General features: G+C 43.8%; 1 protein-coding gene across 6 annotated transcripts in view; it reads right to left on the bottom strand.

The window, feature by feature from the left end:
* FAT3 (FAT atypical cadherin 3) overlaps window positions 1-21,206 on the bottom strand; it is a 745,842-nt gene that overhangs the window by 168,950 nt on the left and 555,686 nt on the right. For all 6 annotated transcript variants that reach the window (XM_073569283.1, XM_073569280.1, XM_073569281.1 and 3 more), the window contains one exon: window positions 10,506-10,645. In XM_073569283.1, the coding sequence (XP_073425384.1) occupies window positions 10,506-10,645 (140 nt within the window). The remainder of the gene's footprint in view (window positions 1-10,505; window positions 10,646-21,206) is intronic.

Genomic DNA, 21,206 nt, shown 5'->3' with positions numbered 1-21,206 from the left:
AAATTGGCAAATACAGATAGATAGGAGTGGAAATTCAGCATAGCCCCAGCAGGGGCTGGCTGACCACACAAGAAACTGAATTGACCAACAAGCGCAATTGTGAACATTAGCAAAAAACAAACTTAACTTGAGAAGACTGGAAGAGAGCTGAAGTCCAAGACCTGAGAAGCAGACTGAATCACCAGCACCAGGATAGGGCGTCGGCTGTCTTATATCCAGTCTGATACTCCAGAGATCCAATCGTTATCCTCCTCATCAGGTGGCAGATCAATACCACTTAAACCAACCTCACTACCTCCTGTCACCACCAGAGGAAGAACGGAAGGAGAACTGGTGGAGCAGAAAATGAGTTCATAACACCCATCGCTCTGATACTGAGGACCTACCCTCACTCTTGGACAATCCCTTTAAGGTATTTGTAAATCTGCTGCTCTGTCAGCGGCAGCCACTAAATTGCCGGCAGGAGCAGTCTGTGACTGCTATATGCCGGCTTAGACAGGCGCCGGGCTCAGCAGGCAGGTAGGTAGCAACTACCTGCCAGTTAGTTCTTAGGCCAGTAGTACAAAAGTTAAATAGTCCTGGATAACCCCTTTTCAAGTGATGTTTTATGATAAGTTAACAGAGTTTTCAACTTCTGGGGACAACTTTTTTACACCTTTTTTAAACTTAAATACATGTACAGTATTTGGGGCTTAAATTCATTTTTGTAATTGAATTTTATTAAAAATTTGGCACCGTTTCTCTCCTATAGCCTCTGTGTTGCTCTGTGTCTTGCTGGGCTGCAGAACGAGTTAACGGAAAATCCATCAGTGAGCTCCTTTTGAGGGATAGTTTGTAACTTTTCTGAGCTCTTCTCAGCCGATTTATAACCACACACCTGATCAGAGTTAAACGTGCGGGAAAACAACGACTTAAAAAGCAAGCAAAAAAAAAAAACGGCACAAAATCTTTAATGAAACCCGATTGCAAAAATAATTATTTTTCCCCAAATGCATGCATATAGGTATAAAAAAAAAATTCCTAAAAAAGGTGAACATTCCCTTTAAAATTAGTCTCCTTAGTCCCCCCCCCCCGGTAGGTTTAAAGTCTGGCGAAAGAAAAACAGTGGCCGGAATTCCATCTCTTAACGAGCAAATTAGTTCGGAGGCTGTGATTACGGCGTAAGACCCGTCGATCCGTCGGTAAAAGGCGTCACGTTACAGTCAGATTTGGTTCTAATTGCTTCGCTCATGTTTGCAGAAAACAGTCCCTGTTATGGCTCCTTTCATCCACCTTCGAGATGCATTTATTCAAGACGTGATGAATAGCGTTCACCTTCCGTCTGGCGAAAAAAAAAAAAAAAGTAATCACTTTTCCAAACATGGCCCTGGGCGATGATGTATTACGCCGCGCCGCGGCACACGGGCGTGCATGTCATCCGCAGGCTGAAAAAATTCATCATCCTCAAGGAAATTTGCTCTGAGGATACGTTAGATGCCATGTCCTGGTACCATCGGGGGTCAAATACTAGAGGTCACTCGAAGAGGTGGGAGTGATTACATTACCCCCCCCCCCCCCCGTTAGTGAGCTACAGGTAATTAGCAAAAAAAAAAAAAAAGTTTTCGACCCCGGCAGGAAAGAAAGTAATACTCTAATCACCGGAGCTGCGCTCGTGTGATTTTTCATTTTTGCTGGGGACCCCATGCCATATCCAAGTCCATATTATAGGTATTCGTCTGCGATCACTTGATCCGTAGCTAATCAGGGGGGTATTTACATGTGTCGGGGGGGTCTTCTCTTGGCTATCGGCTAAAGCAATCTCTAAAACAATATTATCAAAGTATAATATTAATCGGTGACCCGTAGAAAAACACGGGCGAAATGATAGATAATGGAGACCATGTGTAGGAGGACGGGATCAGGAGTGACGCAAAGTTTGATTACTAAGGCAATTAAGTGACGAGAGGCTGAGGACGTCTAGACGGAGACTTAAAGAAAACTTAGCGGGGGGATTCGATACTTGCCCCTTAGGAGACCCCTGTAAAGGAGCTGCCTGGTCTATAAAACTCATTTTAATAATCAGGATCCATAATTAGCAGCGACGAGGAGAAGTTCTCGCTACGAAGGTCCCAAAATGGCCATTTATTAGGCTCAATTTAATAAGGTTATACTTCTTGTTACCACCGGAGGCGCTGCAGGAGAATTGAATACTTTCTGGCGTTCAGACTAAATGGGTTATGAGGTGTAAGAAAATGATTGAATGAGGTTGGAGGACCGCTCATTTTGAGAAATTAGCCAGCCGTCTTCTCTGTCTATTCATTGGCTGTAACAGAGAAGGGGTGTGGCTTAGACCAGCCATCCAGCCTCTTATACGCAGCACGCATCAGGAGAAAAAAGAAAAGTGAAGCTGATGAACCCATTACCGGATGACAGATTTGAAAATGCGATAAGGGAAACATATGGGTAAGTCATATCATTTATTTTATACACATGTACGTATAATTTTTGCTTTAATGGACAAGCCCTTTAAATCTGATCACTTTAGGAGGGTCCACGTTTTAGGATACAATTAAGGTCAAATCTAAAGGGCGGACGCTCCCTGGACAAGAACGGAAAATGTGCCCCTTGTGCTCCAAGAACTCATCGTAGGGCACTTGCTTTTCAGAAGTCTGGGTTGTTAAAGGGGTTGTCCGGGACTTTAACATTGAAGGCCTATTCTTAGGAAAGCTCATCAATGTCCGATCGGTGGGGGTGTGACACTCGGCGCTCCCGTCAATCAGCTGTTGCTGGTGTCGGCAGCAGCTCAGTTGCAGAGTCGCACAGCACAGCTCTATTGATCCAATAGTGACGAGGCTGGGTACTGCACATCCGCCCCCTATAGATTTAAATAGGGGGTGGATGTGCAGCACCTGGCTGCAGCCACTATACAGTAGATGGTGCTATTAGCTGCATCTCTGCAGTTGAGCCGTTCTGGCCGGGGGCCGGAACCTGGAGGTGGCGGATGTCTCACTTCCACCAATCAGACATTGATGAGCTATTACAGTTAGGTCTTCAATGTTACAGTCCTGGACAACCACTTTAAGGGGACTCAAGCTGGTCATTACTTTATAAACAGTGCGCACTGTCAAGATTCTCCAATACCGGTGCCGGGAGCAGGCAGGCAAGTGACCACAAGTATGCAATTTGCATATTTCCAGACACATTTCGACTAGACGTGTCTGACCTCACTCAATTCAATTCTATTAAGCGAGGCCGTGCATGTCTAGTCGGCATGTGACTGCAGGTATCAAATTGTATAATCTTGATAGAGCACACACTGCTGGTTGTGAGGATTCACAAGTCTGCAGTCACCCAGAGTGACTGCAGACTTGTACCCCAACCCTAGAAGTTTCTTAAGATAGGATCGTTGATGATGATGATGATGGTAGTTGATATAACCCTATCATCTCTAACTACAAAATTGCCTATAAAATGTGTTGAGCGTAAACTGGTCGGTACATCTGGTATCCAGATATTTTCCTAAATGAGCTTTAGTTAAACACTAGCTGAAGAGCCTGGCGCTGCCCGGGCATAGTAACTAACTGTGGTTATAGCAAATTATAATTATCCTCCATCCCATAGTCCCGTGCCCATATACCCATCATACATCCTCCATCCCATAGTCCCGTGCCCATATACCCATCATACATCCTCCATCCCATAGTCCCGTGCCCATATACCCATCATACATCCTCCATCCCATAGTCCCGTGCCCATATACCCATCATACATATCCACGATCCCATAGGCCCGTGCCCATATACCTGTCATACATATCCTCCATTCCATAGTCCAGTGCCCATATACCCATCACACATCCTCCATCTCATAGTCAACCATTATGACATCATAATGAGCGGCGGGGCTTGCAACCTATGATGACACCAGCGTCGCCATGGCAACTATTATGACATCATAATGAGGGGCGGTGCTTGATACGCACAATTTTTCCCCATTATGTAGATAGGGGCAAAATTGTTTGGTGAAGTGGAACGCGCTGGGTTTAAATTTCGCCTCACAACATAGCCTAGGACGCTCTCGGGGTCCAGACGTGTGACTGTGCCAAATTTTGTGGCTATAGCTGCGATGGTGCGGATGCCAATCCCGGACATACACACATACATACATACATACATACATACATACATACATACATACATACACACATACACACATACATACATTCATACACACTGTACATACACTTGAGCTTTATATATTAGATTGCAATTTACCTCACTGTAGCAGTGTAAATGACTTTGCACCCAGAGTGACCTAAAATGACCATGTTGTTCCGTAGATGCCACAGGAACTCATGTGCTGTACAGTCACAGTAGCCTACAGATGTGGCGAAAAATCTTTCTATGAATGCGCTATGGACTAGTCTGATTTGCCATAGAGGGCAAAAATTCTGTATATTATGATTTTATTAGTTTTGTTCAACTTTGTACAGAGTCCACAGATTGCTGAAAAACGTCTAGATCATGAACTCTATCGTCACATCTCCACCAGGACTTGCTCCTGCGCCATCTGCTTCTGTCACCATGTGCCACCATATTCATTCTGAGGGTGGAGCTAGTGATAGAAGAGATGTTATAACCAGAAGCTCTGGATGGCGCAGGCTTCATCCAACCACTAGGAATAGCGTGGCTGTGACCTGTAGTGCTTTCCAGTCAGGCAGTATCGGTGTGTGTGCTGGCCAGTTGATGTTTATCAGTTCCCTGTTCCAGAAAGTTGGAGAGCACCACGCCTTACTTAAGCTTACTGCTGGAAGCTGCCAGCTATAACCTTGTGCTTCTCTGGTTCAGTCCTGTCAGCTTAGCTCCAGTATAGTGCATTTGTTTCCTGTTTTTGACATCTGCTTGCTTTATTGATTATTCTTACGTCTGCCGATTTTGTAGTTTTCCTGCCCTCCTGGTTCTGACCCAGATATTAGACCATTCCTGCCAGCCTGCACCACCGTACAGCAGCTTATTCTGTGACCCCAGCCCAGTGGCCCCTGTTTAAGTTCAGAACCCCGTGCAGGGGTTAAAGGCTGAAAGCCAGGGTCATCCCTGGTATCTGGTAAGTAGAGTGGCTTGCGCTAACCTTGTCGGTGGTCGCCTTTTTAGATCTACCAGGCGACCATTGACAGTGCCACGTTACACCTATTCTAATCTTAAAACCATTGATACCCACAAAGCAGCGCTGGACGATGAGATAAAATTCCTATAAATTAGGCATTGAGATAATTGTGGCCATGATATGCATATTTTTTTAATTCCAGATGGTGCAAGATCATGAGGATTTTACTGAGCGAAACGCGTGGGACTCGTAGACAGATGATTGTCAGGTTATTTATGACGCCTGTGATACAACAGCAATGTGTTAAGTCCATTATGACTTCATCCTGCCCGATCCAATAACACACATGCTGATCACATTACAATGCTCCTGTTGTCTGTAGGATTACGGCATCCGTTACCCCAACGCTGAGCTGGACCTATATAAAGAATGTGTCAAAGAGAATAGAAAGCACATGTAATTGTCCCGAGATCTAAACTACCAATGTAGACGGTTGAACTTTGCGCCTATGGAGAAAATCCTGTAAGATGGAGTGCGAAACAAAGACTGGGGATGTAAAGAAATGCAAATGGGAGAACATTAGGGTTTTATGAACATCTTCAGAAAGCGACTAAGATGCGGGAGGCGTAATATAACAGAGCTGATCTGCGCCTACATTTTAGGACCCTTGAATTAGGAGACTAAAATTGTCATTGCTGCCTTTTGATTCTGTAGTTCTGAACATGTCAGGAGCAAATCACAAGACAGAATCCAACTCATTATCCAAGATGGAAACTTTTCACTACTTTCTCCTAATGGAAACTTTTTGGAGTGGTGGTGCTTGATCTTCCATTTTTTCTTCATGGTTTGGTGTAAAAATGGTCTTAGTAGGCACTACCCATCTATGGCCACTAGAGGCATACCCGATAAGCATCCACTTCCTGCTATGCACAGCTCGCTTTCATGCCTGCCGTAAAGACAATCTTATCTGCAAAAGGAGGATTGCGCAGTGCTCACACATCGGCATGTAAACATATTTACCGGCCATTCAATGAGTGCCCTTACGAGTTTTTTCGATGCCTAGAGTTGAAGGAAACTATCATACCCAACGGTCCTCTTTGACATCTTCACTTCTGACACTCCCTCACAGTAATTGCATTAGATTTTTTTTGTGGGCCTGATATCCAGTATTCAGACTGATGAGTAGTCAGAGCACAGGGAGGAGAATTTGGGAACCTTTCAATCTTGTATAAATCTGGAGGTCACATTCAGTGGAAGTAGATGGTGGTCACGGCTCAGCTATACAACACAAACCAGTTGATAAATTATTTTTTTTATAGTTATAGCAACTTTTAGAGGGGACCATAGAGACTTGTTATTTCCTAAATGTATATTGTATGGTTATACCCTGGTATCAGTGGGGCCATTGGATGCCCCTTGTATATTTTCTATAATGTATAGCTCCAAAAACAAATGATATTTAAGACGTTTCTGCTTTTTTTTAATGTCTTTTAACAAAACGTCATTCACGGGTCATGGGGCGCTGTGAGCAATTCTTCCCAGCGTCGCTCCAGTCCCGTGACGACATATTGTGACTGCAGCTTCCGAATGACCGGAAGTTGGAGGTAATCGCCACAAGCTCTCAATGTAAGTCTTTGGGGATCTTGTTCTGGCTTACATCGAGTTGCGACTTCTGAATCGTTCCAGCAACCACTGGAGAGATCCGACAGGTCACAACCTGCAGAAGACGACTGGAGAAGCACCGATAACAGATGAAACTGGCGGCCGGTAAGTATAAGACTAGGGCAGAGAACTTAGATTACTTGCACCACTCCAGTGTTGCAAAAAACAAAACGCTGGAGAGGTGCTTTAAGAAATATACTGTTCCCACAATGGGTTGTCCGTGTAATGCACAAACAAGCAGGGTCTCCAGAAGACTCCCTTTGTAGCCAATTTCCTTTCTGACTAGTAGGTGAGGGTCCTAAATGCAGGTAACCTAATACCTGAAGGCCCTAACGCTGCGAGTCTTGTAACCCAGATAATCCCATAAAATTTTTGAAAAATTGTCTTAAACCAGTTCTCCTTTTTTTTTTTGCGTGTATATACCGTAATATACCCAACTCACGTTTTGTACTGGAAGTCGTTTATTTGTATTTCATTGGTATTCTGGGAAGGATTATATGATTCACTTGTCAGTGTATTATCACATTTCATCTTTACATTACATTTGTAGAGATTAATGCAAGCACACAAAGCTGATTTACCAAAGCCAAGAACCACGGGTCACTTCACAGCAAGCTGAAGGTGAGCGGCTTTAGGCAAACTTTTCGGCTGTATGAAAACTTTCAGCGACTCGTTGCATTGAGAGTTATGTTATATTTTAGAAATCTAATTAGCAAGTTTTTTTTTTAAAAGGAGTAACTCCATCATGGTAGGTGATTGTTCGACAGGGTCCCAATTCTGCGACCCCTACAGATCTTCAAAATGAAGGAGCCACAATGTTTCCCTTCCCAGTAATAGTCCGGGACACCTGCCACGTGACGAACTGGAACACAGCCCCAGTAAGTTAATTGTCTGCTCTTCGTGAACACTCCTGTTCTTTACATAATATGTCACAGAATATAGAGCAACAATTGCAGACAAGTCTAAGCCATAGCCGGCCATTTTGGAGTCAAGAAGCGAGATTTCTGGTCACCCAGTCACCCAATTAGATACTTGCCGCATACATCGGCATGGCCTGCGTACCTAATGCTAAAGATAGGGCACGCAAGCCGCATGCCGACGGAGCTGAACGGAGGAGGCGTGGCAGGGGCGGAGCTTCACGGAGGAAGTTGGCATCCCTCCGCAGCTCCTCCATACGCTAGTGTAAAACTAGCCTTATTCAGGAGTATGTTATTTATTCCACATTCACTGTCCTATAACGCCTTATACAAGGGTAAGACATTCCCAGACTTAGAGACTTTCCACATGACAGCCCACATACTCCCTTACACCGTTCTGCCATTTGGTTTCTGTTCATGTCAACAGTGGTGAAAGCACTTGAATAACACAACCAAAAGTGATGTCACAAGCCTTGAACGTATATTCTGGGAATTCACCAATTGTGATTATCGGATTGGAGCCAACCAACAAAGAAAAGTTAATTCATAAAGCCTAAGACTTTTTTACACTCAAGTTGGCCATAAACACATCAAACTTATATTGGCCGAACCCGCCGGTATTGATGGGTTTTGGTTTATGGTCTTACAGTTGTGGCCAAAAGTATTGACACCCCTGCAATTCTGTCAGATAATACTCAGTTTATTCCTGAAAATGATTGCAAACACAAATTCTTTGGTATTATTATCTTCATTTAATTTGTCTTAAATGAAAAAAACACAAAAGAGAATGAAGCAAAAACCAAACATTGATCATTTCACACAAAACTCCAAAAATGGGCCAGACAAAAGTATTGGCACCCTCAGCCTAATACTTGGTTGCACAACCTTTAGCCAAAATAACTGCGACCAACCGCTTCCGGTAACCATCAATGAGTTTCTTACAATGCTCTGCTGGAATTTTAGACCATTCTTCTTTGGCAAACTGCTCCAGGTCCCTGATATTTGAAGGGTGCCTTCTCCAAACTGACATTTTTAGATCTCTCCACAGGTGTTCTATGGGATTCAGGTCTGGACTCATTGCTGGCCACCTTAGAAGTCTCCAGGGCTTTCTCTCAAACCATTTTCTAGTGCTATTTGAAGTGTGTTTTGGGTCATTGTCCTGCTGGAAGACCCATGACCTCTGAGGGAGACCCAGCTTTCTCACACTGGGCCCTACATTATGCTGCAAAATTTGTTGGTAGTCTTCAGACTTCATAATGCCATGCACACGGTCAAGCAGTCCAGTGCCAGAGGCAGCAAAGCAACCCCAAAACATCAGGGAACCTCCGCCATGTTTGACTGTAGGGACCATGTTTTTTTCTTTGAATGCCTCTTTTTTTCTCCTGTAAACTCTATGTTGATGCCTTTGCCCAAAAAGCTCTACTTTTGTCTCATCTGACCAGAGAACATTCTTCCAAAACGTTTTAGGCTTTTTCAGGTAAGTTTTGGCAAACTCCAGCCTGGCTTTTTATGTCTCGGGGTAAGAAGTGGGGTCTTCCTGGGTCTCCTACCATACAGTCCCTTTTCATTCAGACGCCGACGGATAGTACCTGTTGACACTGTTGTACCTTCGGACTGCAGGGCAGCTTGAACTTGTTTGGATGTTAGTCGAGGTTCTTTATCCAACATCCGCACAATCTTGCGTTGAAATCTCTTGTCAATTTTTCTTTTCCGTCCACATCTAGGGAGGTTAGCCACAGTGCCATGGGATTTACACTTCTTGATGACACTGCGCACGGTAGACACAGGAACATTCAGGTCTTTGGAGATGGACTTGTAGCCTTGAAATTGCTCATGCTTCCTCACAATTTGGTTTCTCAAGTCCTCAGACAGTTATTTGGTCTTCTTTCTTTTCTCCATGCTCAATGTGGTACACACAAGGACACAGGACAGAGGTTGAGTCAACTTTAATCCATGTCAACTGGCTGCAAGTGTGATTTAGTTATTGCCTTATTTGTGCTGTTAATTACACAAATTAGAGAAGCATCACATGATTTTTTGAACAGTGCCAATACTTTTGTCCACCCTCTTTTTTATGTTTGGTGTGGAATTATATCCAATTTGGCTTTAGGACAATTCTTTTTGTGTTTTTTTATTTAAGACAAATTAAATGAAGATGATAACAAATAATTTGTGATTGCAATAATTTTCAGGAAGAAACTGAGTATTATCTGACAGAATTGCAGGGGTGTCAATACTTTTGGCCACAACTGTATGTGCATGGGGGAGCAGGTCAAATGATGATCGGGAGCGATGTCCAATTTTGGATTGCCGTTCACATTGTTCTACCTGGGATAAGCTTCTGATCGCCGTATCATTCAGCAGCTTTCTCATAGAGAATACAGGAGAGCTCAGCCGAACGAGAACTCAGGTGTTTATGATAGAGTCTGCTGAGAAGGCTGTCGGTCAAACGATCTTTTGCCTCACACCCAACTAATGTGTTTGGCCAGTCTTAGATACATGACAGCCAACATACCGCTCAGAGCTAGAAATAGAATTCTTCTCTCGTTTAGGTTTCTGTCCATGTCAATGGAGATCATAGCACTTGAATAAGAGTACAAAAAATTATGTCACGAGCCTTGATCGTCGCGTGTCTTGTGAATTCACCAATTGTGATCAGCGAATTGGAGCCAACCCACAAAGAACTGTCAAACCATAAAACTCTTTCAAGGGTTCGATGATTCAGATTATTGCCCCTTACCCTTTGAATGCCCCAGTTGCCAGTTCCCAAGTAACAAAACCAGTGAGATGAGAATATTCACTTTACATACAGTAAAACCACACATTGATCTTTCAGGATTTTACCTGGGTGGTGGCAACATTTGTCCCATCGGTGACTTCGACAGTCATATTATAACTAGAGCGCAGCTCGGCATCCAACGGCTTTGCAATAACAATCGTCCCTACTCCTTTCTCAATGTCGAAAGCGCTGTCCATATTTCCTCCTGTACAAAAGAGGAAAATGATGTTATAAAAACTTTATTTTCACCATTTCCCACATGTAACTGCATGAGATATTTGATATAAGTCTATGAAAATGGGAAAGTGTGTCCAGTGTCAGTGGGCACTTATTATGGAGTAATCTGATCAAAGTACAGATGTCTGGTCGGGTCTACATGGGTGGTGGCCATCAAAATAACAAAACTGATATCTGCTTAACAGTATTGGTATGGAGAAGTTTTAGGTGAGAACCCTCTCCACAAACACTGTCATGGCCCATCACCATGTCTTCAAACATCACACCCTAACATCTCAGGAACTTAAGCTTCACATCAAGAAACACCATATTCCAACCTTGAGTTTTGCACATGGCTCCAAACTAGGACTGAAATGCACCACGATAAGGCGGCACTATGTGGCAGAGTGCCTATGGATTCTTATTGTAATGTAGGTAACATAACATAGGCAATGTTCACACTGAAGTTTTTGAAAAGCTTTTTTTAGCAGGTCCACTCCAAAATCTTCCTTGAAAACGACTTGGGATAACTCTTCCTACTAATTTTTATCAGAAATCCATTCTGCTGCTCACAAGAGATGGTTTTAAATATTTTTTTTTTTAAAGAAGAGGTATCGAAAAATGTCACTTCATAAAGTGAATCCTGATGGAGTCTTCTCCAAACTAAGCACTGTTAAATTAAAGGGCTGCAAGAAATGCTCAAGGAAAAAAAAACGGCTTCAAGAAATTAAAGACACTTTTGTCCAGGCCACAGCTGGTCACCTTAAGGAGAGGTAATCCTCTCAAAAGTTACTACCTATTGGTATGTCAATGAAGCAGATCAGGGGGTTACATTATTTTGAGTCAGGAACAATGAGATGTTGATTTATATAAACTAGGTACCAAATATATGGCTGGAATTTGACATGGGGGCCTTCTTCCTGGAGTCCAACCAAGGTGACCCAAGGGTCTAATTAACAAGTGAGAAGGTGCATTCCTAAGTTTTAAGAGTGCTGAGGTTATAAGAGCATCAGAATATACACAACATCTTATTCCGGGCATTGACATCCAGAACAGATCTTCAAGACAGGTTTGTAACTGGACTTTTGAGATCACTGAGGCAGATGAGGTTCCACAAAAGTCTGACAGATAAGGTAGGAATGGCCCACACACTCCTGACTACAGTAACGAAGCATGGCCCAGAGTGGATAATGTCTCATGGCCAACAATGGATGCCCTGGTTATTTCTGTCAGCATCTGGGAAGGAGGAAAATTGATGAGAGAATTCCATTTTTACTCCAGAGACATTCTAGGTATTCCGGGGTTATCTTAAGAAATCTGACACCAATGGCTTACTGAAAGAAAAATCTATCAAGTCCACAAAAAAGCTGCTTTTTCAGAAATCTGACAAAATATGAAAGAAAGCACAAGCGGTAATGTACTGTATATGTTGACATTGATAAGGACAAATCGCCTGCTACATTCAGGTCTCGGCCTCCTGCTTGCCCATTATTATGATGAACAACTCCGCAGCTGACAATGTTGTATATTATAAAAAGTGCATAAAAGTTCAATAATTAAAGGAATTGTCCACTTTTTCTAGAGTAGCCAAATCTGGTAACATATCCAGGAGACTCCAGGAAACAGGGGAGATCTTTTGGACATCATCTAGAAGTCGTATACATTCACTTCTCCCCATTCCCAATCATCCATTATTTTGGCTTCAGGATATTGTCTGTGTTGGTGCAGGGAAATGGAAGAGAGCTGAAGAATGGGGGAGAGGTTGGCAGATAAATGCCTGGTCTTAAGTTTGTTAAGGGGTCGTTTGGAGTCTGGATTGGAACCTGTAAAGGAGAGAGGCTGGTCTGGGGTCTATATAGAAGTTTGAAACCATGGGGGAATCTTAGATGTGTCTAAAAACAGTGTTGGGGCTGATCTGGGGGTCTGTATTTTTAAAAGGGGTCTAGTATACGGTCTGAATCTTTTAGGGGGCTCTGGTCTGGGGTCTCTATTTTCAGAATATATGGGATCCTTTTAGAGGGTCTGTACAAACACGAGAATCAGGCCTGGGGTCTGCCTATGGGGATGTTGTGTAGCCAAAAGTGTATATACAAGGGGTTTGGTCTGATGAAGGGCATGTCTATGTAAAGAGGAGTTTGGGGTCCACAACTCTATTATTATTTATTAGGGGTCTAGGATATATTTATTTTCAGGCTTTTCAGAATCTCCTTAATTAATCTTCTCAAGTGGTGGCAATGATGACTTTTGACAATTTTTTTTTCATCAAACAAATCCTTTGATGGTTAAGATTTCTCAGGGTAGTCCTGCAGTTGGGACCCCAGGTTGTTAGCTCTAATATCCCTGATAAAACAAAGCAGCATAAGCATAATCAATAGGGATCTATATAACATACAGGAAATAAATATTCTAATATGATGAACCTCTGGAATCTCCACTTTTTAATGCTAAGTCACTTAAAGGTGATTACTTTGCATCTCCGTTCATACTCCACCCACACACACAAATGATACACCATTTTAAAGGTGAACTTGCCCTCTTCAGCAAGAAAATAGCCAAACAAACCACATATCCACGATTTGATCACAAAATACAGTTTAAACATTAATTTTCATAAACCTGCAGTAAGGAAAAATGACCTGCAGGTGGCACCACAGTACCCCAAAGCACACTACCACAAAGCTGCTTACAGACATCACTGCCCCTCGTCAGTGCAAAATGTGAGAGATCTGGTTTGGCTCTGATCAATATCCAAGAAGTATAATTTCTCCTTGCGGAGAATGACATGCTAAGCATGCCGAGGGGCAGTACCCCAAAACACAGTGTCTGCAAATTGAGATTCTGGTTTGGCTTTTATACTAAATCATGTAACAAGGCTCGTTAAAGGGTCGACAATGTCTTTTAGGATTGCTACTTTCAATAGGTAGCACTAGAGTTCTAGTCCTCTTCCTCTCTGAAGAGACGATTTGCATATTACCCAGAGGAGCATTGCGGCTTTAAGTCTCCTCATTTTGGCATGCTTAGCATGTCATTCTCTGCAAGGAGAAACGATACTTCTTGGATATCGGTCAGACGCCTCTCACACAGCCAAACCAGATCTCACACTTTGCACTGACAAGGGGCAGTACCCCGAAACACAGCGTCTGCAAATTGAGATTCTAGTTTGGCTTTTATCCTAAGTCATGTAACAAGGCTCGTTAAAGGCTCGACAATGACTTTTATGATTGCTACTTCCAATAGGTGGCATTAGAGTTCTAGTCCTCTTCCTCTCTGAAGAGACAATTTGCATATTACCCAGAGGAGCATTGCGGCTTTAAGTCTCCTCATCACGGCATGCTTAGCATGTCATTCTCCGCAAGGAGAAACGATACTTCTTGGATATCTTTGTGCAGTGAATCGGAGGCTTGTTTGAAAAAAATGGAGCTCAAAGCACTATAAAGGTATTTTTGTAAAAACTTTTGCAGAGAAAGTTAGACCTATAACTGACCTGGCATTTAACAGAGGAAGTCGCTATTAACAAGAGGTCCTCCACGTGGGAATATTTATTCCTTCTTATCTACAGAGTGCCTCAATGTTCCTTTAGCAATAAAGATGGACGGTTACAGAGCACTAGGAACACACAGACAAATAATTTTTTTTTTTCTTTTAGCCAACAACGCATTTCGATGACCTGATGAAGAGGGGGTTACTGTCGAAACGCATTGTGGGATAAAGAAACAAAAATATTCTCTGTCTGAGTGTTCCTAGTGCTCCGTGACTGTCCATCTTTATTGTTATTTTACTATCTTCCTCTGAAAGTCTGAAAGCTGGAGCCGTGGTGGATCACCCCCTTCTAAATTATTGGGACAGGCCATCCCCCCTGGTGCTTCCCAGTGACCGCAATTCACATCTGTTCTTCAATGTTCCTTTAGTCTCATTTGTATGTTTGTTTTCTAATGGCAACCCAATAGTTCACCAGGACTTGAAACCTCAAGGATTTTGGACCATTAAAAGCCAGTGGGTTATCCTTTAGGAGCTTGGCATGTTGATGGTAAGGGGCATCCTAAAGTGCTAGGAGCATCAACAATTGTGGGAATTTGCTGATAAGGGGGTAAGGATCCTTGAATGTTTATGGTAGAGGATAGAGGAACATACTAAACTGCAGTGAGCTTCATGGATCATGATTTTTAAAGGACATCCTAACATTCGAGAAGCCTCAATGATCTAGCAAGAGGGTGTCATAAAGCAATTGGAACCTTAAGGATCTTGGCATGTTGATGATCTGTGGGCATTCTAATGTTCTTCAACAGATGTTAATATGCAGGCATGCTAAAGTGCTGGGAACTTCAATGATCTTGGAAAGTTATGGTAAGGAAGTGTCAGACAGTGATAGGAACTTTAAGAAACTTTAAGGATCTTGAAATCTTGTTGTAAGCAGGGCTGTGGAGTCGGAGCCCATTTTGGTGTCATGGAAATTGAGGATTTGGAGGTTTGACTTACCGACTCCACAGCTCTGGTTCTAAGGGGCCATCCATAAATGCTAGTAGCTTCACAGATCTTGGTATACTGATGGTAAAACCCAATCTAAAGTGCAAAAAGACTTGAGGGTCTTGACATAATGGTAAGGGGGTGTCCTAAAGTGCTAGGAGTCTCAAGAATCTTGGGAAGTTCATAGTAAGATGTCATCTTAAAGCCAGTAACAATATGTAAGTTAAACTTCTCTTTTCAATGGGTATCACTATTTTAAACATAATTTTCTATAATTTCAAGGATTGAGTTGAACCAGAATCTTGATTACTGGATTCAGCAAGTCTGTAATTACTAGTTTAAATAATAATTACACAGGAACAAAAGAGGGAGAAGAAAACACAGATCTAATCAGAATTATGCAGATTAATCTCATAAAATAATTATATTTCATTTTGCTTAGCACATTAAAACGCTGCAGATGAAAGTTTCCTCATCTAACCCGATCATCGTTACTGCTGCCGAAGTAGAGAAAACTTACTTTGCCAGTACTAAACTTTATGAGGTTCTCCAAACTTTAGCCCTTTAATCATAATTGCTTCTTTGCTGCTCTGAAAGCCTCAGCAGGGGAAGCTGACATATGGGCTTTGAGGGGAGCACATAGAATTTTATGGTGTTCTCATAGCTAATGGCTTCTGAGATCAAGTCTGAACAGGTGGAAGGAACTGCTGTAACACTGATCCCACCGATGAAGGACACCGAGCTAAAAATATGGATTTGCTGAAGTTTTAAAATAAAAGTTTAGTAGTTGAGTCATTGCCAATGTAAAGGTTTCGACATTTTCAGGGGCTGATTGTGCCAGGACATTCATCCACTTGGTGGTAACGTAACCTTCTGCTATTATTGGGTAGGTTTTCATCAATTCACTGTCCCCACGAAGGACTGTATACAAACATAGATTGGAGAAACCATTCATTAGTTGGCCCATAGGAAGGTCATAGGGATACGTAATGCTTATGTTGAAAATTGCACTCGATCTTAAGCCAAAAGGGACACAAAATCCACATAAAAACACACCAGTATTAAAAAACAGCACAAGATGGGTGCGTGGTTTAGTTTAAGACGTTACATTCTGCTCTACGGTTTACCAAGCACTGGATCAAATATCAGCAAACCTTAGACTGGCATTGGCAAATCTCCAAAGCCAGACAATAACCAAAAAAATAATGCTACAGTTTCATAATAAAACTGACCTACATTCCTAACCAGATGCAGTCTTAGGATAGATTCAAATCATGTTTTAGCCACGTTTAGTCAATGGCTCCATTGGGGCTTCCACCTGAAGCCCTGAAAAATGGGATTCGGTCATATCCGCCAATGTGGTTGTTGAGTTTAATAAAGCAGGCAGTCGTTGTGTGCTGTTTAATATTTGGCAGTGCTACCTTTATGAAGTACAGGGGCATAAATGGCAGGCAGAAAGGGCAATTGACCTGTGCACAGCCAACAGCAGCGTGCCGTTGTGCCATCTACTACGGCAGTCCGAGAAGTCTCCCAGATGAAGGAATTTTGCTGCCCCATGGGAGTTAGATTTGTCCGTTCTCCAAGATAGTTGTCAATCTGACAGGTGGCTCAGGAAACATGTAAAAGGATGGCTCCCTGCATTCAATTGCACTTGCTTCTTTCAGGTGCAAATACAATTGAAGCTCTGACTGCTGGCACTTCCAGGTCAGGGCAATATCAGCAGTATGATAAAATCAGCTGAACACGCTACTGTCTTCACTCCTGCGCTACAGAGGAGAATGGCAATTAGATAATTTAGTGCATAATCGAGCTGAAGAAACTGGAGTTTTATGGGGGGATCTTGTAAGGGGACAGTATGGGGGAGAAAAGTGTGAAGGGAAAAGTGTTAGGGGACAGTATTGGGGGGGAATCTTATGAGGGGAAAGTATGGGGTAGAAAAGTGTGAGGGGACAGTATAGGGGGTGTGAGTAGCAAAAATGTGGGAGAGAAAACTGACAGGACAGTTTGGGGGAAAAACGTGAACGTACAGAAAGGGGGTGAGGGGACAGTATTGGGGCAGGGAATCTTGAGAGGGGAAAGTATGCAGTAGAATAGTGTGAGGGTACAGTATGGGGGTGTGAGTAGACATTATTGGGGGGGAAAGTGTGGGGAAAAACATGTGAAAGGACAGAAAGGGAGAAAAAAGTGTGAGGGGACAGTATCTGGGAAAAAATTGGAGAAAAAAAAGTGTGAGGGGATAGTATGTGACAATTGTGAGAAGGGACAGTATTGGTGAGAAAAGTGTGAGGAGACCCAACTTTTTACATAAGTTAGAGGGGCCTGACTATATTAAGATCTACAGAGGCTGTATATATGAACATGTGTCAGACCCACTAATAGTGTGTAGTACATAAAAAGGAGTAGGTCTTATAAAAGAACAGAATGGCAAACCCTCTGGCAACTGGTTCCTATCAATATTACATCATGGTTTTTAGGACAGTCTGGTACTGGTTCATCCCAATTCCAATGTCTTGCAAAACAAAAGACATATAGCACCTCCGGCTAATTTGGAAATTCCAGAGAAAAGGGAGAATTTTGCAGGCTGCCAATCTCCATTGACAAAAAGAACACTGTCACGATCCATTTTTGGATCTGTGTCAGAGTCTGGACTCTCATATATAAACCTTTTTCCTTTCTGGCCCTCGGGGGTTAATATGGGTTTTTGCCCCCGGTGGCCGCTGGTGTTACTACAACTGTAGTTGGGTAGTTGGTCGGCTGCTGGGTCCCCCCCCCCCGGTGGCCGCTGGTGTTACTACAACTGTAGTTGGCCGGCTGCTGGGTTTCCCCCCCCCCGTTGACCGGTGGTGTTACTACATGTTTAGTTAGTCAGCAGGTGGTGACTACTCCCACTTCCCTTTATAAGGCCACCTGGTGCTGCAATTCACTGTTGGTAATTCTGGTCATTTGCTAACCAACCTTGGTGAAGACTGGACCTACCTGGTGCAGAGGGGGTTCAGCTTATCTGGAGCAGTAGTATTGCTGCTGGATGCTGATCGGGTGCCTTCTCTGCTTCTTGGAGCATTGGCAGCAGATAAAGCTAAGTTTTGGTTTTTAGTTGCTTTAACCCCGTGGTGTCTGTTTTATCTTTTCCTTTCGTGTTATTGGTGCAGTTCACTTTATTCCCTGTCTCATCTCCTGGGGAGGGGGTTGGGGTTTAGCTCAGGGCTAAACAGGAGATAGGGACAGGTCTTGGGCTTCACTACCATTAAGTGTACCCCCAAGTTAAGGAAAGTCAGGGCCCCCTTAGCTTGAGAGGCAGTTCAGGGCCCAGGTTCCACGTCTCCTGTTTTTCCCTACTGCCCCGTGACAAACACATCATGAATATTTGGGCCCAATATCAGTCAATTGGGCTGTCCATAAATATATGAAGAAATATAATCCTTGTATGAGGAGTTGCAACTATCATGGTAACATTGACATGAAATACTGCAAGCCGGATCGTGTTATGAGTCATATAAGAAAATGATAAATAAAAACTGTTTCTAGATTTCGAAAATCTACGAGCAATATTGGATTAAAGATTTATAAAGATTAAGTCTTTCTAAGACACTGATCTCCCATGGAGCATTACTGGTTTCACCAGCCATGTATGAATAATAATAACTGACAGCCAATGTTTTATTCTAAGAAAAGACAAGAACTGTGTGGTAGAATGACCCGGAATATCAGGACAGCAATACTGTAGATCCTTTTATTGAAGCCTGGAAGGCGTGGAACATGCTGGCTCTCTATGAGGAGTCTGGATGTAGGTAATGCGGTTGATGTGATTTATCTGGACTTTTCACATGGGTAAGGAATTGGCTGAAGGACAGGAAACAAAGAGTCATCATAAATAGTACGTTCTCTAAATGGGATATAGTCAGCAGTGGGGACCACAGAGATCTGTACTGGGAGCAGTGGGGACCGCAGGGATGTGTACTGGGAGCAGTGGGGACCGCAGGGATCTGTACTGGGAGCAGTGGGGACCGCAGGGATCTGTACTGGGAGCAGTGGGGACCGCAGGGATCTGTACTGGGAGCAGTGGGGACCGCAGGGATCTTTACTGGGAGCAGTGGGGACCGCAAGGGTCTGTACTGGGAGCAGTGGGGACCGCAAGGGTCTGTACTGGGAGCAGTGGGGACCGCAGGGATCTGTACTGGGAGCAGTGGGGACCACAGGGATCTGTACTGGGAGCAGTGGGGACTGTAAGGGTCTGTACTGGGAGCAGTGGGGACCGCAGGGATCTGTACTGGGAGCAGTGGGGACCGCAGGGATCGGTACTGGGAGCAGTGGGGACCACAGGGATCTGTACTGGGAGCAGTGGGGACCGCAGGGATCTGTACTGGGAGCAGTGGGGACCGCAGGGATCTGTACTGGGAGCAGTGGGGACTGTAAGGGTCTGTACTGGGAGCAGTGGGGACCGCAGGGATCTGTACTGGGAGCAGTGGGGACCGCAGGGATCTGTACTGGGAGCAGTGGGGACCTCAGGGATCTGTACTGAGAGCAGTGGGGACCGCAGGGATCTGTACTGGGAGCAGTGGGGACCGCAGGGATCTGTACTAGGAGCAGTGGGGACCGCAGAGATCTGTACTGGGAGCAGTGGGGACCGCAGGGATCTGTACTGGGAGCAGTGGGGACCGCAGGGATCTGTACTGGGAGCAGTGGGAACCGCAGGGATCTGTACTGGGAGCAGTGGGGACCGCAGGGATCTGTACTGGGAGCAGTGGGGACCGCAGGGATCTGTACTGGGAGCAGTGGGGACCGCAGGGATCTGTATTAGGACAGATTCTTTTTCATTTCTTTATTAATGACCTTGTGGATGGGATTTAGAGTAAAGGGTTAGTCTTTCCTGTTGGATAATAAAAACTGACCTTGACAGTACAATATTACAGAACAGTCTGGATAAGAATAGGTAAACACTTGGCAGATGAACTTTAATATTGATAAATGTAAAGTAATGCACTTGGGACGGAGTAATCTTATTGCTGCATATACATTAGATGGGAGAATACTCGGGACTACAGAACAGGAGAAGGACAAGGGATTCTGATTACAGGTAAGCTGAGCAAAAGCACTCAATGTCAGGCAGCAGCGGCAAAAGCAAACAAGATTTGAGGGTGTTTAAAAAATCCTTGGATCTAAATCTATTGTTACCCCTCTATAAATCACTGGTGAGGCCACATCTGGAATACGGGATCCAATCTTGGGCGCCACATTTTAAAAAGGATTTTGTAAAGGAGTCGGTTCAAAGGCGGTAACTAGATTATTGCAAGGACATTGCAGGAAAAGTCTGCTCAGCCAATTACTGTCAGAGGAGTGTCACCTGTGATGCTAGTCACTTCTCATGGCCAAGCTGTGAGTCAGGATAGTCAAGGAGTCCAAGGTCAGAAGCCAGGAGGTTAGGACATAAAGAGAAGGAAGAAACAAAAGCGTAGTCAGGTAAAATTATGAGGGCAGAATACCAGGAGGAGATCGGATCAGAGCAGAAAAAGTTAAACGGACAGATGGTAAGAATGAGGTCCAAGGTCAGGCAATGAAAGATCAACACACAGAACACAAAGCACAGAGAGAACAAACTACACTAAAGCCCCCGTCACACACAGTGATCTCGCTAGCGAGATCGCTGCTGAGTCACAAGTTTTGTGACGCAACAGCGATCTCACCTGCGAGATCGCTGTGTGTGTGTCACGCGGGGCTTAGGACAACTAAGGCAGAAATACCCGGGGCCCCTGTGGTGTCCCTTTCACTAGGGGAAACCCTGTCTGACCCTCAACCCAGGGTTTTTGCTGAAGGTGCAAATGCCTGAGCCTCCACCCTTTCCTTATCTCCTGCTCAGCCCTGCATTTAACCCTCCACCCTCCACCCAGTGAGGAGACACACCACCAAAGCTCCCACACAAATAAGACAGACAGGGAGAACTTAAACTGCACTGCGCCGCACACACACAGGAATATACAGTAATGTGAACAGGGCACAACTAAACACAAATATGGGAAGGAGAAAGGATAACGACGGATCATACGACACCAGATACGAATCTCTCTCTCTGCAACACCTCCACTCCAGAC

The sequence above is a fragment of the Dendrobates tinctorius genome, unplaced genomic scaffold, assembly GCF_039654945.1.
Source record: "Dendrobates tinctorius isolate UK_male_01 unplaced genomic scaffold, ASM3965494v1 ptg000023l, whole genome shotgun sequence".
In the NCBI taxonomy this organism is placed as follows: Eukaryota; Metazoa; Chordata; class Amphibia; order Anura; family Dendrobatidae; genus Dendrobates; species Dendrobates tinctorius.
Note: the sequence above shows the minus strand (reverse complement) of the source record. Positions and strands in the feature narration are given on the sequence as shown.